We start from the raw sequence: 19633 nt of genomic DNA, 5'->3' as shown, positions 1-19633 counted from the left end.
TTGACTTGATATTCTTGGCATAAAGAAGGGCACATTTGCTTTGTTTGGGCTGACTTATAATAACTCTTCATACCTCATGTACACACTGACTTGCTCATTCACTGACTGGTCAGACATTGGGGTCAGAAGTGAGCTGGAAGGGAAGAGGGTAGAGGAGGAATTAACATTTCTTAGACATCTAGTATGTGCCAGTACCAAGCTAACAACTTCACACAGATTATTTCAAGTAATGTTCATCCTTACAAAGAACCTATGGCTATCCCTATTTCACAGAGAAGAGAGGAACTTGGCTAAAAATCACACAGCAGTGGCAGAGTATGACTTCAAAATCTAGGTCTGCAGGCTTCAAGTCCCTTCTGTATCACCCTATCTCGGCAGAGATCTAGAAAACCCATCACTGCTAAGAACTTAAAAAAGGGTTCAAACTCCTTCCTGGATCTAGCTGGCACCATGCCTAAAGTCAGGCTCCTGCTGCAGCCATCCCTTCTGCAAGTTCAGGCTCCCATGAGCAGGAGAAGACCCCAACCCCCCATTGTGCAATCAATGACAATGAGAGGCAAGTGTCCCCTTCTTACCCACCACTTTCCTCCCCACCTCATGAGGTGCTGCCAGTTCAGCACAATAGTACATTCTGTGTCCAAGAGGCTCTGCTGGCGGCCCCCAGTCTTCTGTAGCCCCTTCAGACAATGGCAGGGCCCAAAAGGCCTGATAGCTGGTGACAAATGTATGTGAATGACCAGCTCACAGGAAGTGGCCTTCAATAGTCCGATAACTTCCTGCATCCTGACATTGTGAAGGCCCACTTCCTGCGCCGTCTCCAAAAATATAGCAAGGCAAAGCTGGGGGTTGGGGCAGGGGCAGAGGTAGGGTTTCCCTAACTACCCACTAGCCCTGGCTCTTCTACAAAATCCCACTCTCTCATCTGAGGATGTCACCAGTCCCACCCTGTCTTGTGATTCTAGGGTGAATCCCTGCTGGCCTCTGATCAGTCCCAAACCCTACCCAGCCCAGTCAGATAAAAACTGGACCTATTTTTAAATACCTTACAGCCTTCCTCAGTCTTTCCCACCCCAATTCCTGGACCTCAGCCCTTATACTGCTGGGAAAGGCTTTCTCATGTCTACTTGCATACCTCTGCTACATGCTAAACATTTCCCCTTGTCTTCTGGTCACTCTGCTCTGAACAATAACCTGTGATAGGCTTGCAGTGGAGCTGGACTCAGATGCGACCTCTCTACACACACCTCTTCTGTCACTTTTACAGAACCTATGGTTGGCACTGGGGTTGGTGTATGCTTGGGAGACATGACTCTCTGAACTGACTGTATGCGAGCTGGGCCCTGAGCCTCAGCAAAGTTGTAGCACCTACTCTCTCGTTCATTGGACTTGCTCACAGGGAGGTGGGGTTGGTCAACCACCACACCAGGAAACCAAGAGAGTTTACAACTACAAGCAGGAGAATTCCATCCATCAGCCATGTGGAATCTAAGCCCCCTCTTGATTTAGAGGTGGAGTGGGCATTACCACCCCAGGGTCCTCAGGATGGAGGAATAAAATATGGATTAGAGTGGATTTACTGGTATTCTACTATGGAATTATTGTGACTCTAGCAATGGAAGAAACTGTATCATTGATGTGGAGCCAGTGGCCACAGGAGTTGCTGAGGGCAGGGGGAAGGAAGAAGAGGTGTGATATGGGGGCATTTTCAGGACTTGGATTTGTCCTGAATGATGTTGCAGGGACAGATGCAGGACATAATATATCCTGCCATAACCCACTGAATGGACTGGGGGAGAGTGTGAACTACAATGTAAACTATAATCTATGCTGTGTAGCAGTGTTCCAAAATATATTCATCAAATGCAATGAATGTGCAACACTGATGAAAGAATCTGGTGATGTGGGAGGAGTGGGGGTGGATGGGGAGTGGGAGTATATGGGATCCTCCTATATTTTTTAATTTAATATTTTGTATGATCTATGTATCTTTAAAATTTTTTTAAATCTATTTTTAAAAATGCTTACTTAGTCACCCCTTCAGCCATATCTTCCCAGAGGAGATAATCATAATTCCCTCAGCTTCCTCCATGTTACAAAAAGCAAAGCAAAGCAAGAGAGCTGGGGAAATAGAGGCCTCCTTCATTTCCAGGTTCCAGCTGGATTCAGGAAAAGCCTGCCTAGGTTGTGCCTCCCCTGGCCTCTCTGCAGAAGCTGGCCTCTCTGCAGAAGCTGGTCAAACAGGTCAAGACTGACCAGCAGGGAGATCAGGGGCAAGAGGGGGAGCTACCTACTGAGCATTTCTGCAGAAGCTGGCCTCTCTGCAGAAGCTGGTCAAACAGGTCAAGACTGACCAGCAGGAAGATCAGGGGCAAGAGGGGGAGCTACCTACTGAGCATTTCCTATATAGAGCTTTTCCCTCAATTACTTGGTAAAATAGGTAGCAGTCTCCACATCTCATATTAAAGACAAGGACACAGAGACTCAGAGAAGTTATTTGCCCAAGCTGACACAGCTAATGAAAAGCAAAGCCATACAACCCACACCCTAAAAGGTGGCCCATTCTACCCATGGCCTTGCTTGGTACTGGGTGACAGTTTAGGTAGAGGACACAGAGACTCAGAGAAGTTATTTGCCCAAGCTGACACAGCTAATGAAAAGCAAAGCCATACAACCCACACCCTAAAAGGTGGCCCATTCTACCCATGGCCTTGCTTGGTACTGGGTGACAGTTTAGGTAGAGGAGGATGAGGAGGATGCCATTTGCCTCCTTCTCTCACACCCCCTTGGAACCCCTAACCCATATCCCAGACACTGAATGTCCTTCCTCATCTTCCTGGTGCTAGAAAAGCAGCCCTGGAGAGGGACCAGTGGCAGCACCCAGCGGGAGCAGCCTGTCTCCAGGAGCATTGTTTTCCACTTTCAACAAAGCAGGCACTGAATCAGCCTCAGGCCATTGTGGTCAACCGGGTGGGGGGTTGGTGTGGGAGGCCAGGACAGGTCAAGAGGTGACAACCCATTCATTCCCTCTAAGCCCCTGGAGATGCAAGAGCTGCAGCTCAGCCAGTCAGGAGCCCTAGGCCCGGTGACCAGGAATTGGGAACAAGAGGTCTCTGGAGATGGAAGCAAGGAGGGAGGAAACCCTCACGACTTTCCCACCCTCCACCCTCCACTGTCAAAGGCGAAGACAAACAAAGGAGGTGATGAAGTCTGAAGGGACAGCCAGCCTACTGGGAACAAAAGAGCTCCAAAGCCAGCAGATCTAGCCAGAGCAACCACCTTCTCCTCCTGCGATTTAGACAGTTATTTAGCCCCTCTGGGACTGTATTCTCATCTGTGAAAATAGAGAAAAAAATCCCTGCCTTGCAGAGATCCTGAGGGTTAAATGAGATTATCATGAAGCACACATCCCAAGACTTACTTAGCCTGGAGGAGCTCAGTCACTTCCTGGGGCTCCTAAAATTAATAAGTGCCACAGGAGAAGGAAGGCGGCTGCCCTCTAGCCCTTTTCCTAGAAGCAGGGAACCTCTGCTCGCCTGGGATTCGTGGAACTAGCTGGGCAGAAGGCCAATATCCATCCTCCCTGCCCCTACAGTGTTGGCTTTGGGATCTTGTGGAGAACAAGAAGCCAGAGGAGAACAAGGCTACTGACCCAGGGAGACACGGAGATGGAGGAGCAGTGACACACCTTCAGAGGGCCCTGAAATCATCTCTAGCCCATCTAACCGGGCTGGAGGAAAGGACAGGGAGGTGGGTTCCAGGGGGAGAGGGGAAGACAAGGGCTCACCTGCTGCTATCTGTGGCCAATTCTGAATCCCAGCGAACTTCTGAGCCACTTCCCTGTCCTGCCCTCAGATCAGAAAACATATGAGCACAAGGGAAAAAGTCTTTACTAGAGTATCAGCCTCAACTAAACCAATTAGGCAGGTAAATCACCCAGAAAAAAAAACAATAGAAATGTTATTTGGACTCTCAGTGCTGTTTCTACCACTCCATACCTGGCAGGGTACAAAGAATTGCAAGCTCGGCTAATGCAAAGGCAATGGGCTCCCACTGGGAGAGCCTGGAGCTGCAAACCAGCCAGTATCGCTGCCTAGGGAGGCGGAAGGGCGTTTAGGCTCTGATAAGGCAGGAGGGAAGGACAGGGCCCAGGCCTGTGACTGTTCCTTCACCCCTGAGACCACAGGGCTAATCAGCTCGCAGAGCCTTCCGGCCTCAGGCGTCTCACTCCCACCCTAAGGTCTCTTGGGGTAGAAAAGGAGGAAGAGGCAGCACTAGCCTCACCCCAGGCCCAAGCCAAGCAGCCAGGAGAGCAGCGGGCCCCTGCCCTCGGGAGGCTGGGCGCCCCCATATCAAAGGCTCAGGCTATACTGCCCCTAATCTCTGCTCAGGAGCAGCCCCTTCCAGATATGTGCCCCAGTGTGCAGCTGCGCTGCCTATTCTCTCCTGCTCACCTGAGGGTTCATGAGGTAGGCACTGGGGGGCCTTTCACCCCATGTACTCCCAGCTGAGCCTTACAACATGACAGCACTTCAAGAGAGCAAGCCACCATAATCCAGGAAGGGCCTAGATTCTACAGTCTCCTCCAGAAATTGCCATCTGCCACAGGCCAATTAGTGAGCCAATTAAGGGCATGGCTGTGTGAGAGTTGGGGGCCCCAGGTAGGGCTTTGGGATGCTGCAAGATACCAATGCCACACAGAAAGGGACTGGGCGGGGAGAGAAGGCTGTGAAACAGGGAGCAGAGAAGCATCAAAGAGCAGAGCCAAAGGGCTTTAGGACAGAGAGGATCAGGAGCCCTCACTGTTTCCCAGCCCTCTGCCTCAGAATTACTTTAGGCCTCAGTTTCCCCTCTACACTCAGGCACCCCCTCCTGGAGCCCAGCGAGACGCAGCTAATGCATGGAATGGAAAATATACTACTAATCACAATAACCAACTTTCCAAGTGCTAACAATATTTGCAGCTCTATTCTAAATGCTTTGCTCATATTTGCTTTTAATTCTCACTATATCTTTTTATAAGTAATACATTAGCCCCATTTGATACCTGAGACTGAAACTCTGAAAAGTTAGTAGCTTGCCAAAGAACACACAGCTTTAAGCTGCAGTGCTGGGCTTCAAACTGCAGCAATCTAAAGAAAGCCACAGCTGAGTTTCTTGGAGAGGTCAGGGGTAGCACCTGAGCCCGGTGAGGCCCCAGAAGATGTCAGTGAGGTGAGAGGCAGCCCAGGACAGGGCTTTAGGGATAACAGCAGCTGGACAATACCCTTTGTCATCAATTAGCCAAATTATAAACACACAGGCCTCCCATCTGTGGGAAAGACTGTGACCTCCTGCCCTCTTGCACGTGGGGAAAACAGCCTGGAGAGCATTAACAGGGCAGAGCTACCCCCCAAGAGTTTATCTTTGGTGTCTGCATTGGGAAAATAAAACCGGGAAGTGGGCAGAAAAAAGCAGGCTGCAACCTTCATCAGAGGTAAGCCACATGAGCCGCCTGCCAGAGGGGCTGTAGCTGTGCCAGCTAGCACTCAAAGCTGTTTCTCCTCATCAGGCCAACAGATCTGCAGGCCAGACGCGGACCCTGGTTTGATGTGATGACAAGAAGCACGCTGGGAAGGGAAGGTGGGGAGGTAGCTACCAGACCAGCTCTGCCAAGAATTCCGTTATCTTGGGTGAGCCACTTCCCACTCTGGGCTTCAGCTCCCCTCTGTTAGCATGAGGAAAATCAGTGCTCTTCTCCCCTCTAGTTGAACTTCTTTGGGAATGAGGGACCAGTGAAAAGAGGGTTTCATATAGATACAACCGTTTTGAAATGGGGAAAGCAAAGCCTGCCCTGTTTTCAGAGCTTCCAGGCCTGATCCACCAGTTCACCCTGCCCTCCCAGGCCTCAACCAGAAGGAAGGCGCTAAGGGAAAAATGGAGGCATGACGGAGATGCTCCACAAGTAGCGGCTCCCACAAACTGCAAAGGCATTCCCATGCCTTCCCAGGATTTCCTTGTCACAAGGAGTTGGCCCAGGGGTCTGCAGAGAGGCTGGTAAGTACATTAAGTGGTTGCCTGGGCTCAGGCCAGGCCTTGGGACTCCTTGGAGTCTTCCCACTCACCCTGCTGGGCTGCTACAGAGCTTTGATCACTACTACACGAAGGGTTTCCTGAATGCTTTCCTGAGGACATTGTTCCCCACTACAGAGTCATCAGGGTCAAATTCATCATGGGCTATCCTGGTCCAGGTCCTACCCAGGGGGGAAACCCAGCCCTCTGCCCAAGCCCCACTTCCCCTGGGAAAATTAAGCCAGCAGTTTCTTTTGATTTAGATTACTAGCCTTGGGGAAGGCTAAACTGTAGCAAAACCCTGCCGTGATTAGCCCTAAGCTACTGGGCAACTCGAAGACACAAACCTTGTAGCCCTGCTTCCATCCTTAAAAGAAGCTTGTCTCCACATCCAGCCCCGGTGCCTGCTCCACCCAATCACACTTGGGGACCTCTTAATTCATTCAACATTTACTGACAATGACTAGTGCCAAGCACCCTGCAAAAGGCAGAGAGAAGCGAGACTTGGTCCCTGCCCTCAAGGAACTTACACTCTACCAGATAGATACCAATCACAGTGCCTTGTAACAAATGCAGCAGTAGAACAATGAACAAAGAGCTAGAAAGGCAGAGAGGGAATGACGAATGGACCCACATATACCAAATCTCAAAATATCACTAGGAGCTCACAGGTAGCCATGAAGAGCCAGGGAAACACAGTGTGTAGTGCATTTGGAGGCATCAAGGTTTGAACAAGCATGACATGCAGACTCAGGAAATAGCAAAAACTAGGATCTGTCATGGAGAGTGATGGGAGATGAAGCTGAGGAGAGGGATGGAACAAGAGGGTGAAAGATCCTGCATGGTGCACCAGGGGCTTTGGCCTTCGGCCTGTATGTGACAGGAGCTACAGGTCTTTAAGGAGAGTGACTTCATCAAATATGTGTTATAGAAAGAAAAGGCTGGCAGAAATAGGGAGACTTTGCAGGAAGAGACTAAGAGTTTAGGCAAGAGATGATGAGGGCCTGAAGCAAGGGGGTGAAATGGAGAACAGAGGATTGATTCCACATATTGAAGAAGTGGGTCACACAGGTTAGTAATGGAATCCATGAGAGGGAGAAGAGAGGGAGAATCAAAAACCCACGTGGAGACTTCCATCCTGAACAGGGTGGAAGAGATGGATTCTATGCCAGGCGCTTAGGTGTTTTATTCTCAGCCTTCACAACAACTCTATGAGGTAGGTTGAACTATCTCCATTTACAAATAATACTTAAAGAAGTAACTCTTCTAGTCATCCAACTAGATTAGAGTCGAACTTCAAACCCAAGTCAACACTTTTAACCAGCATGCTTTTTGGTTAAATTTGAGAAGCCAATGGGAAATTTAGACAGAGATGTATAATAAGCAGTTTCAAGTAACAGTCTGGAATTTAGGTGGAAGTTCAGAACTAGAGATATACATTTGACAGTCATCAATGTAGATATAGGTGGTGGCTGAAGCATGGACAAGGCTAAACCTGCCCAGGAAGAAAAAGAGGGCCAAGAATGAAGCTGGAAGAACACCCACATTTAGAATGGGAGGGAGTGGTGGCAGGGGAGAGAGCCAAAAAAGGAAACTGAGACAGCAGAGTGATGTCAAGGAAGAATTCCACAGAGAGTGTGTCATATACAGCAAAGAACTAGTGTGAATGGGACCAAACAAGAGTACTACCAGATTTGTAATTACAAAGGCTTTTAGCCAAAGTGGCTTTCGCCATTGCAGTGATGAAGGCAAAGAACATGAAGCAAAGGGCTTCTATAGAAGCTATGAGTATGAACCACATTTTCCAATGAAGATCGAGACTTAAGTGGACATCAGGGTCTAGGAAAGTTTTATTCTTTTTTGTGAGTACTTTTGTGGGCTGGTGGGAAGGAGCAAGATCACAGACGAGAACTGAATAGAAAGAGAGTACAACTGATTGAATAGGCAGCTGAAAATGGTTTTGTTTTTTTTTTAAGATTTATTTATTTATCTCTCTCCCCTTCCTCCCCCCACCCCAGTTGTCTGTTCTCTGTGTCTATTTGCTGTGTCTTGTTTCTTTGTCCGTTTCTGTTGTTGTCAGCGGCACAGGAATCTGTCTTTTTTGTTGCGTCATCTTGTGTCAGCTCTCTGTGTGGGCGGCGCCATTCCTGGGCAGGCTGCACTTTCTTTCGCGCTGGGCGGCTCTCCTTTACGGGGCGCACTCCTTGTGCATGTGGCTCCCCTACGCAGGGGACACCCCTGCGTGGCACGGCACTCCTTGCGTGCATCAGCACTGCGCATGGCCCAGCTGCACACAGGTCAAGGAGGCCCGGGGTTTGAACCGCGGACCTCCCTGAAAATGGTTTTTATATTTACTATTTTAAAGGTTTGTAAAAAAAAAAAAAATCAAGAAGAGAATGAGACAAGATCCATACGTGGCCTGCACAACCTTAACTGTTTACTATCTGACCCTATAGAAAAAGTTTGCCAGTTCTTGGATAGCAAGTTAGAATAGTGGTAACTGATAACCAAAGAGTGGTCCCAGACCAGCATCACTTACGAACTCAGCAAAAATGCTAATTCTAGTATCCTAGCCCAGATCTACTAAATCAAAAATTCTGGGAGTGGGGCCCAGAATCTTGTTTTAACAAGTTCCTCCAGGTGATTCTCATGCACACACATTTGAGAATCACTGAGAAGGTTACAGGGAAGAGAAGTCAGGACACTTCAAAAATAATGGTCAATTCTTTCTCTAAAAATAGAAGACAATGTCAGCTGCAAAAGGAGTGCAGGACTAGGGTTGGAGGGTTTGAGGAGTTTGGTCTTTTAAAAAAAAACACAACCACCTTGAAGTATTTCAGGCTAGGCTAAGTCCAGAGTCCATAAACGAGTGCCAGCCAGCATGGTTCTATAAATTTCTTCAGCTGCACTTGGTAGCCCAGGCTCAGAAGTGAAGGGCATAGTAGGTGAACTGGGATAGAAGTGAGAGAAAAGAGGCAGAGGTGACAGGGCATAGGGCACAAAGGATTTTAGGCTCTTCTAGACTGAAGAGCTACCCCTGCTGGATACAAATAAAGATTTTTTTAATCTCAGTAGCTTAGAAGACCCATTTGGAATTTTTTAAACAAAAAAAATAAAGCCAGGGTTTACCTTTGCATTATGTAAAAGAAATGTGATAAAAAGATAATGCTGACAACTTTAACTCAAAAAAAAATAAACTGTTTTTAAGTACATCAGAGGCACCACTGGCACAGGATTAAAATCCATACACTAGTTACTAATTATTCTTAAAGCTAATTCCTCAAAGACATCTATTTAGCAAACACTTTAAGAGACTATATGTATAAAAAGAACATTTATTTAAATTTCATGGGAAGTAGATTTGGCCCAACAGATAGGGCGTCTGCCTACTACATGGAAGGTCCACCATTCAAACCCACGGCCTCCTGACCCCTGTGATGAGCTGGCCCACGTGCAGTGCTGATGAGTGCCGTGCCATGCAGGGGTATCCCCCGCATAGGGGAACCCCACGCGCAAGGAGTGCACCCCATAAGGAGAGCCACCCCACGCGAAAGAAAGTTCAGCCTGGCCAGGAGTGGTGCCACACACAAGGAGAGCTGACGCAGCAAGATGACGCAACAAAACGAGACACAGATTCCGGGTGCCGTGGACACAGAAGAACACACAGTTGGGAAACGGACTTTGGCCCAGTGGTTAGGGCGTCCGTCTACCACATGGGAGGCCCACGTGGAGCTGGCCCATGCACAGTGCTGATGCGTGCAAGGAGTGCCCTGTCACACAGGGGTGTCCACCGCGTAGGGGAGCCCCACGCGCAAGGAGTGCACCCGTAAGGAGAGCCGCCCAGCGCGAAAGAAAGTGCAGCCTGCTGAGGAATGGCGCCGCCCACACTTCCCTTGCCGCTGAGGACAACACAAGCGGACAAAGAAACAAGACGCAGCAAAAAGACACAGAAAACAGACAACCGGGGGAGGGGAGGGGAATTAAATAAATAAAAATAAATCTTTAAAAAAAAAAACACACACAGTGAATGGACACAGCAGACAACTGGGGTGGGGGTGGGGGAGAGAAATAAATTTTTTAAAAAATCTAAAAAAAAAAAAGAAAAAATGTACAAAAAAATAAATTTCAAAATTTCATTACTCGGCCAGTGACCATCCCAATTAGACAAAATGTGAGACTTTTCTGTGATGTAACATCTAGCACTTATATGTTTTCAAATCATTTCTACACTGGTTCATCACTCTTTTCATACGATCAGCGGAGAATGTTTTATTATCCCCATTTTGCAGATAGGGAAACCAAGGCTGGAAGAGGAATGGTGTGCCCCAGGTAACCCAGGTCTCCTGACTCCAAGTCCAAGGCTCTTTCCTCACCCCATTCTCCTGACAGCTGTCACCCTTGGGCATCCTGCAATACCTTGCTCCCACTTCTCTGACTGTGTGGACTATAGCAGGGAACATTGCCTACTTAAGAATATAAGTCTGAAGTCTGGGGAGCTGGGTTCTTATGCCAGGCAGTCCTTTCCATTAACTATTCTTAAAAGGCCCTCAGCCACCAGGCCCTACAGAGTTCTCTATCATCACATTCTCCAAGTCAAGGCTACTCTCTCCTCTGGATACCCACTTTATCAGTATCACAAGGATATACACAACTACTACAGAAAATGCACTTTTCCTGCAATAAAATTGAAGTAGCTAATGCTTACTGAGCACCTACTGGTTGCCAGGGACTATGCTAAGAACTTTTCATATGCTACCTTATTCCATAACAACCTGGCAAAAATAGGTATTTTTAAACCTGTACTACAGATGAGGATACCAAGGCTCAGAAAGTCTAATGATTTGCCTAAGGTCATTCAGCTAGTAGTGAGTTAGTCATAACTCCAGTCTGTCAGATTCTAGTACTCAGAGAACTACAACAAAGCAGAAGAGGAAAAGTGAGGCAAGACAGGAGCTTTTTCATTTTTGTCTCCTGGCTCCCAATCAAGAGGCCGAGCTAACGCCATGGTGTTTCACTCCACCTACAGTCCGTCAGGCCAAGGCCCTGGGAAGCAGACAAGAGCCAAAGGGTTCCCTGGCAGGCTTGTCTTGGCAGCTGCCCAGGTGACTTGTGCTAACACAGCAACAGGCACAGGAAAGAATCTCGAGAGAATGGAAAAGCACCAGACATAGAGCCGCTGAGTGGTGAGAAGTGATTCCTGCAATACCCAGACAGGATAACCCTGCTCTAAAGCCACCACCGTCACACGGCCAGGAGTCCTGGGTAAAGGCATAAGTAAAAACCTCCAAGCACGTCCACTTGCCCACTCATTAATGTGTTTCAGTGAACTGTGAATGTTAGGCCTGTCACAAAGAGGTCACATGTCTCCAAGGTGAATCAGCAAGCATGGGAGAGAACCAGCCCATGCCCTGGTTCATCCCAGCAACCTGCCTTTGCCCATATAGACAAAAATTAAAGTCAGCTGAGCAGAAACAAGAAAGCATGAACTATCTTACAGCCACTGCAGCAGCAGCAGATTTTAGCCAGCCCATGGGAGAGAAAGATCTGGGAATATTAATAGACTTACTGGAGGCAGTAATTTAGTGAGGACATGCCCTAGGAAATTAAATTATTTAAAAAGGGTCATAATCAAAGTGAGACCAGAAGATGGGAACAGCTTGGATTTCCAAAGATAGGACTTCCTCAGCCAGACACTGGAAGGAGGTACATCGTGGTGACAGGGTTATTCTAAAATAACTGAAAAACCAAAATTGTCTTAGTCTGTGGGAAACTTTTATTTTGGTATTGTTTTTCTAAGTTTTTCTTCCTTCTAAATATTTTGCTTAGGCTAATAGTAAACTACATATGTGCAGGATGTCTAAAAGTATTTTGAGAGAAACTAATCCTGGGATCTAATATTTGCCAGTTGTTAGAGCCCTAGGGAAAAAAAAAAATGCATACCTCTCAGATTTCACTAAAAGGAGAGGGGCAGTTTTAGAGGTCACAGATTGGCAGCCACTGGATCAAATAAACTCCACAGGCATGTTAGCTTCCTGTCAACACCTGAAAATCAGGAGGTTCTACAAATATAAAAATCTGATTTTCTAGCATCTCTTTTTTAAAAATCAGAAAATCAAGTAACACTGGGCAAGCAACAAACTGAAGGAGCTAAGTTGTCACTGCCCCCTTTAGGCAGGCCTGTGCTTTCATTTAAATCACCTGACCTGTCCCTGGAGGCCCGTGGGAAAGGGGGCCAAAACTTGGTAATGCTCAGCCCTGCCACAGGGTGGCAGCACCGATCCGCCAATGAGACCAGCCCATCAGCCAGAGCCTGAACCCTGAAGCTGACCCGAGCAGGTCCTTTCAGAACCAGAAAGCTCATCTTTTACTTCAGAAACAGACAATCCTGTCCCACACTCCTCAGATTTCGAGAAGCAATAGCAGCTCATTTCAACATGCCCACCAGGCCTCAGCAACAGTGAGGGGAAGCCACCGACTTGCTTTGCTTCCTCCTCCGGCACTAGCTTCCAAGTCCTCCCAGCTCCTTCCCTTTACAACCAGCATCTCTACCTGTTCCAGGAATCCTACCCTCACCCAACTAATACCATTCTCTCACCTAAAAAATTCCACCCCCTAACACAGACCAGAGGAGGAAGACCCTGAGATAAGAAACACTGCAGTGGCAGATTCACTCTTGATCAAATGCTCATTACTGTCCTTTGATCATTTAGCCTTCACAAGGCTATAGGTTCTTATGCCCCTTCCTGCACTCTGCTCTCACTCTCCTGTAGACTCACCAGCAACAGAAGAAGTTGCATTTAGTTTCGACTCCTATAGCCCTTTAGGAAAGACATTTGGTATTATGCATTGTGACACTTAAACCTGCTCATCCCATTTCATCAAAGATGTCATTCACTGTCATTATCATTTACTCCAAAATGCAGAAAAAAGCCTTCTATAAGTAGTCACTGCAGTATTTAAATTAGTGAACTGACATAAACAACCCAGATGTCCAGCAATAGGGAAACTGTTAAATGTAAACTATCTTCCCACTTGATGGGCAATGATGCAGCCATTAAAAACAAGTATGGGGAGTGGATGTGGCTCAAGCAGTTGAGTGCCCACCTCCCACATGCAAGATCCCGGGTTTGGTTCCGATGCCTCCTAATGAAAAAACAAATAGACAACGAGCAAAAACGAGCACACAAGAGCAAAAACAAAGGAGAAAGTCATGGTGGGGAGGAGTTGAAAAAAAAATCATGGACAAGCAGGTGTAGCTCAGTGATTGAAGGCCTCCTTCCCATGTATGAGGTCCCAGGTTCAATCTCTTGTGCCTCCTAAAAAACAAAAACGAACAAACAAAAAAAACTTTCAAAAAATGCTGGAAAAATTATGATTAAGAAGACCATGAGGTAAGATGGAAAAATGATAAGAAACACTATGTGAAAAATGTAAAATCAAGTACAGAAATGATAACTACCAAAACACTATCCAGAGAATTAGTGAATGATAAAATGTTAAATGTGATTGTATTAGAACCCTGAGAGTATAAATGATCTTTTTTTAATGCTTACCAAATTTTCTTTAATGCACATATATTACTTTTATAGGAAAAAGTGCATGTGTATGTGTGTATAGACATGAAATTGGAAAATCTGATAGAAATTGCCAAGCTACCCTCATCTACTACAATCAAGACTTTGAGAGGTCTTATGCAAAAAGGCTCCTGGGAACCTACACCTCCAGGATTCACCGTCTCCAGGATTCAGCAAACGAGTAAACAAAGCTGCGAAGGCCCCAGAGTCCTTAGTTTAACACCAATGTTATCATACTCTGAAATTTCTGCACTTCCATAACTCTTAAGGAGACCCCAAAGACCATCAGGAAGACAGGATTAGATCAATAAGTTCTCAGATGCCAATTTAATCAAGTTTTGCACTATACAGTGACGGGAGAGGAAGATGGTGATTGTTTTCAAGCAAATTCACCAGGCAGATAGCTGCTCCTCCCTGCCCCAAGGTAAACAGCCTGGGCTTCCAAGAACTGAAATAGGCTTTCCTTCCCCAAGGAAAGGGGTTCCTGAGCTCACAGGACAGGATTTCCAGAAGAATGAGCACAAAGGATAGGGCAAACTAGGGAAAGGAGCAAGATTTTTAAATTCTTCCCAACACAAACTGAATCTGTAGGTATGCCTCCTAAAGGCAACACCCAAATCCTGGCTGCTCCCATTGGAGACCAAACTGCCTCCCACGGAGGCTGACACTGTCCATTCCCTGACAGTCACTGATGGGACAATGGTGGTTCCCCACCTTCTCCCAGTCGCATGCCCATAAACGCAGAAGCCTAAGCAGTTGTGGCCACTATACAACAGCTGCAGCCTTTAGGCCAGAGCCTTCAAGGGCCTCATCCCTGGCCCCTCAGCAGCTGGTCTGCCCAGCCACAGTACGGCAGCCTGTATGTCCATGGTTGTGTGGTGTGAAAGGGGCCAGAAAAAGCAACAACAAAGCAAATCAGATATGGGTTCTGGGCAACATGGTGGCAGGACCAGTCACAGTCCATGGAAGAACCCATGGACACTGTCTTCCATCAATTTTTCTCTGGCCGATTTCTGTTCAGGACAGCTTTAGGGGCAAATTCCAGCTTGTCCTTGAGGCTCACAACCTGGGTGTGGTCCTTGCCTAGCAGCTCATCCAGTTTGCGGTCCTCTCGGCGCTCTGAGATGCTCTTCTCCTCCTCCACTGGCTGGGGATCCTTTCCCCGGATGAACCATTCCAGGTGGTAGCCCACAGCCCCAACCACGAAGGCCACAGGAAAAGTGACATAGGGAGCGTAGGTCCGCACCACAGTCCACAGCACAGGCCACATGGCATCTGAAGAGTACAAGGCAGCATTAGAGAGAAAACAGTACCGCCTTCCCCGCCAAATAGACAGCGTACGAGGTTTCTCCACTTACCAATTTACTGAGCGTCCACCCCACAAAGAGCAATTCAGGAGGGTACCTTGCTTTATGCAACAGTTGGGTCATTGAAACAATCTAGGAAATCTGGAAAGATCCAATTGTTGGGGAGGGGCAAGAGTCTTTATGTTCTACACTCTTTTTGATAACTGCGCCTCTGAGTATGGCAATGTTTCCCATGAGGAGACCTCTGAGCCTGACCTAACAGAGTTCTAAGCCTGTGGATGACCCTTGGCCCTCCCTCCACAGTTTGCCAACATTTCAAGAAGGGGGAAAAAAATCTCACATCCACCCTATGAAGTGAGTCACACAAGCAGAAGGGTAAGTTACTTGCCCAAAAGTCTAAACTAAGAGATCATTTTGTTTGTGCCCCTCTAGGTATTTCTCCAACCTGACTGTATCTGCTCTAAAATGCCCTATCAAAATCTCACCAAGCTTAAGATGACCCTCTTCCCCTCTCTCTGGTTCTAATTCTCTTTGGAGGAATCCCAGCATTTTGTGAACCCAGGATATAATGGATAATCATCAAATAAATAAACAAACCCACAGTGGCTCCAAGATTCCTCTCATGGTCCTTTGTCTTAGGTCTGGGCACTATGCTGGGCAACTTACACCCTCATCATCATCTCATCTTCACACCTCTATGAGGTGGGAATTATTAGCCCAGATTTTTGTTTAAAGACACATGGGTGTAGAGACATTATGTTAACTTGCCAAGACCACTAGAGCAAAGGAGCCAAATGATTTTGAACCCAGACCTCTCCACTTCAAAGTCTGAGCTCTTTCTAATGGAAAGTACACATGGCAGATATTAGAGGTTTGCAATAATTAACAAGCTGTACCTCAGTTTCCCCCGATATGCATTGGGAAAAAGGTACCCCCTGAACCTCCCCACCCCCATCAGAGGGCACCACACTTTCCCACAGGTTAAACAAAGGAACCCCATAGAGACAGGAGTAAAGGGAGATAGAGATCTTCACCATCTGCATATCAGAGGGAGATGGAGATCTTTACTACCTCTACCTGCATATCAGAGGCAAACGGAAATCTTCATATTTTCATATCGAAGGAAATAAAGAAACCCCTTAAAACCCTACAAATCAAAAGAAACCTTTGCTCCTGCAGCATTCCAAGAAACCATCAACTCCCTAATCAATATCAGAAAAATTTTCTCACCTCTAAAGCTTCCTATTGGTCCCTGCACCTCACTCAGACCCTCAACCCCCTCCCACTAAGTATCATTCCCCCGCCTAAGAATGTACTGTATAAATTCAAATTCCCCCTTTCCAGGAGGGCTGAAGTCTCTTCAGACCCCCACCATGCTGGTGGGGGGATTGACGTCTGTTCTTCAGACCCCCTCCATTGGGAGGGCTTCTCAATAAATAAATTCTTTGCTTATGGTCAGTCAGTCTCCGTGTCCCAGTAAGAGCCGTAGTTTCTCCAACAGCAGATATGTGTAAAGTTTCTGCCCAAATCCTACCCTAGAGCTTCCTGCAGTTTTCTCCCATCAGCTTGGCATTTCATTACCTAGAACTTCCCTTTTTGTAAACTCTCACATTGTACTCTGAGATTTGTGAAATTCTAAGATTTAGAAATTCGAAGAGGCACCCCTGAAGAATCCCCAACCTAATACACTTCTCCATTTTCCTTCCCACCTTTTAAGCACATTCTCTTTATAAGTAAAAATTTTCCACAGACAGCAACTCCCTGTTCAGATTTCCACTTTGTCTTCAAACATATCAAGCAAGGGTTCACAGAGATATTATCTCTCACACTCAGCCCAAGGTCTCCCTGTCCTCCTGCTCACATTCTAATCATTCCTAAAGAAGTCCATTCATCCATTTATTCAACACTCAGGACCACTTCCTGCACCAGGCACTAGGCTTCCCCCACTTTACTGCACTTCTCAAAAGTCCTTAAGCTGCAGCAGAAAAAGGACTATGCCTCTCCGTTCCACCTCTAGGCCCTATTCCCCCATCCCACCCTCAACCCTGCCTGGCATAAAGTGCTCAAAAAAAAAGTTTGCTGAGTGAATTAAGTAATGGCAGCTCAAGTAACTCATCAGTGTAAAACTACAGCAGTTTCCCCACCCACCCTCCCTAAAAAGATGGTAGGAACACAGCAGATGTCTTCGCTTACTACAGGAAGCTAGATACTTTTATCAAGTCGTTCCCAAAGTATCAAAAGGAAAGAAGTAAGAACGTCTCGCAAATATCGTGACGCTTATTTCCAGCTCGGCATGAAGAGAGCCTGCCAAAACGTCCGTTAAGGTCACCTGAGCTGCCGGGAAACCCGCCCTTGTGCCGTGCCCCGAGGACCCAAAGAGTCCCGAAGCCGGAATCCCGGACTGAAAAATGCTCTCACGGGCAGAGGAGGCCAGCGCAGGGTGGAGGAGTTAACCGTCCGTCAATCAAGCCCCGATCGTTGGACGCGAACGCAGGGGAGGTCAGAGGGCAAATGTCACCCTTCCCCCTCCCCAGTGCTATGATCCCCAGCCTTTATGCCCCCAGGCTCAAGGCCTCGACAGCCTGCGGCCTCACTCGGGTGCCTAAAGCACCCGGCTGAGGCTCTAGGCCTCAGGGGGCCAGCTGGGCGCTGAAACTCGGCATCTGAGCTCGGGGGAGAGAGGGAGCAGTCAGGCCTGGCCAGGGCCGGAGAGCACAGCACGCTCGCGGTCATCCCTCCCCTAGCTCAGAGGTCACAGCCTGGAGTCGTCACAGCCGCTTAGGGAGCCACCCGCCGGGACCGTGTACTCACCTGCACTCTAGCCCGCACTACTCGGTTGGGGGCCCACTCTCCGCGCGCTCGCCGGCTGTCGCCGCTCCCAGCGGCCCTCCGGGCCTCGCCCCGTGGCCCCGCCCACTGGCCGCAAGCATCTAGCAGCTCGGGAATTGGCTGAGCTCCAACCTAAGGCCTGGAAGAAGCTAGGCATCCTCAATCGAGCCCCGCTCTACAGAGATGGAAACAGCGCCCCTGCGTGGTCAGGAGGTTTCCCCGTGACGTCGCCACGTGCTTTTTGAAAGTTGATCTGTATGTTTATTCAATTGAGGGGTTTTTTTGTTGTTTTTGATTGTTTGGTTGTTGGTTTTTTTTTTTAATTGACATTTATTAGGCGTCTTCTAACAGGTTTGGGGGCGGGGCGGGGCGGAAAGCTCCCTGACCTCAGGAATCTCCCCTTAGCAGAGTATAGTTTGGAGTTTAAGATCTCTTCAGATCCGGGATAACCTTCTTTCTAGTTGTGTAATCTTGGGAACATTTTCAACCTGTCTCAGCCTCCAGTCCCTCGTCTGTATAATGGTAATAACACCATTTCACAGAGTTGTTGTGAGAAGTAGTTGAGATAATGTAAGTAACTTGCTGTTCCAGGTACATAATAGGGAAATAAATGGTACTGTTTGTCTAGAAGTATTGACTTGCCTGATCCCTCAGGTACAAGTATTCACTCTCTCCTCTGTGTCCCCACTGTGCCCTGCACAGACATCTATTTTATCACCTATGAGGGAAAAGTCCCCAAACCCAAGCTCCTTACCGCATCTCACCAGTCACTTAATGTGCTCACCTGTGGGTCTCAGCTGGCATTTTTTTTGTTAAATTAGTGAATATCTTTTTTTTTTTTTTAAGATTTATTGATTTATTTATTTGCCTGCCACCTGTTGTCTGCTCTCTGTGTCCATTTGCTGTGCGTTTTTCTGTGTCCGCTTGTCTTCTCTTTAGGCAGCCCTGGGAACTGATCCTCGGACCTTTCCAAGTGGAAGAGAGGCGCTCAATCTCGTGTGCCACCTCAGCATCCTGGTCTGCTGCGTCTCTTATTAGCTCTCCTCTGTGTCTCTTTTTGTTGCATCATCTTGCTGCCCCAGCTCACGACACAGGCCAGCTTGCCTTCACCAGGAGGCCTGGGAATTGAACCCTGGACCTTCCATATAGTAGACAGGAACCCAATGGCTTGAGCCATATCTGCTTCCCTGGCATATTTATTTACCTTTAGTAATGCAGTACTAAACCCCTTGTCTTCTACCACACAGACCAAACTGTTTCATACCTCTTTGCTTTTACCTATGATTTTTCATCTACCTGGACTGCCTTCCCCACCTGTCTTTATCAAAGTAGCTCTGCCCCGTTTTTCAAGCTTAAGGATCACCTCCATAAGAAGTCTTCTAGACTGCATTATCAAGTTAAATACCCTTCTTCTCTGTTCTCAAGGAGCCCAATGCTAAGTTCTGGCAGTGGAAAGGGAGAGAAAGAAACAGTATCAAGAAGCATTTAGTGGGAAGCAAATTTGGCTCAACAGATAGAGCGGATAGAGCGTCTGCCTACCACATGGGAGGTCCAGGGTTCAAATCCTGGGCCTCCTGACCCATGAGATGAGCCGGCCCACACACAGTGATAATGTGCGTAAGGAGTGCCTTGCCACGCAGGAGTATCCCCCACATAGGGGAGCCCCACATGCAAAGGAGTGTGCCCCGTAAGGAGAGCTGTCCAGTGTGAAAAACGTGCTGCCTGCCCTGTAATGGTGCCGCACACACGGAGAGCTGACACTGCAAGATGATGTAACAAAAAGAGACACAGATTCCCAGTGCCGCTGACAAGAATACAAGCAGACACAGAAGAACACACAGAGAATGGACACAGAAAGCACACAACTAGGGTGGG

The 19633-nt window shown here is 47.6% G+C and overlaps 1 protein-coding gene across 1 annotated transcript; it reads right to left on the bottom strand.

Annotated features, from left to right (window-relative positions):
• Positions 1 to 13921: 13921 nt before the first annotated feature.
• On the bottom strand, positions 13922 to 17865 carry SMIM12 (small integral membrane protein 12). The gene is made up of 2 exons (XM_071217560.1): positions 17741 to 17865; positions 13922 to 14897 (listed from the first exon to the last, which is right to left on the bottom strand). The coding sequence occupies exon 2, from the start codon at positions 14890 to 14892 to the stop codon at positions 14614 to 14616; it is 279 nt and encodes a 92-aa protein (XP_071073661.1). The 5' UTR covers positions 14893 to 14897; positions 17741 to 17865; the 3' UTR covers positions 13922 to 14613.
• Between the last annotated feature and the right edge of the window lie 1768 nt (positions 17866 to 19633).

Source organism: Dasypus novemcinctus, chromosome 9, assembly GCF_030445035.2.
Source record: "Dasypus novemcinctus isolate mDasNov1 chromosome 9, mDasNov1.1.hap2, whole genome shotgun sequence".
Classification (NCBI taxonomy): Eukaryota; Metazoa; Chordata; class Mammalia; order Cingulata; family Dasypodidae; genus Dasypus; species Dasypus novemcinctus.
Note: the sequence above shows the minus strand (reverse complement) of the source record. Positions and strands in the feature narration are given on the sequence as shown.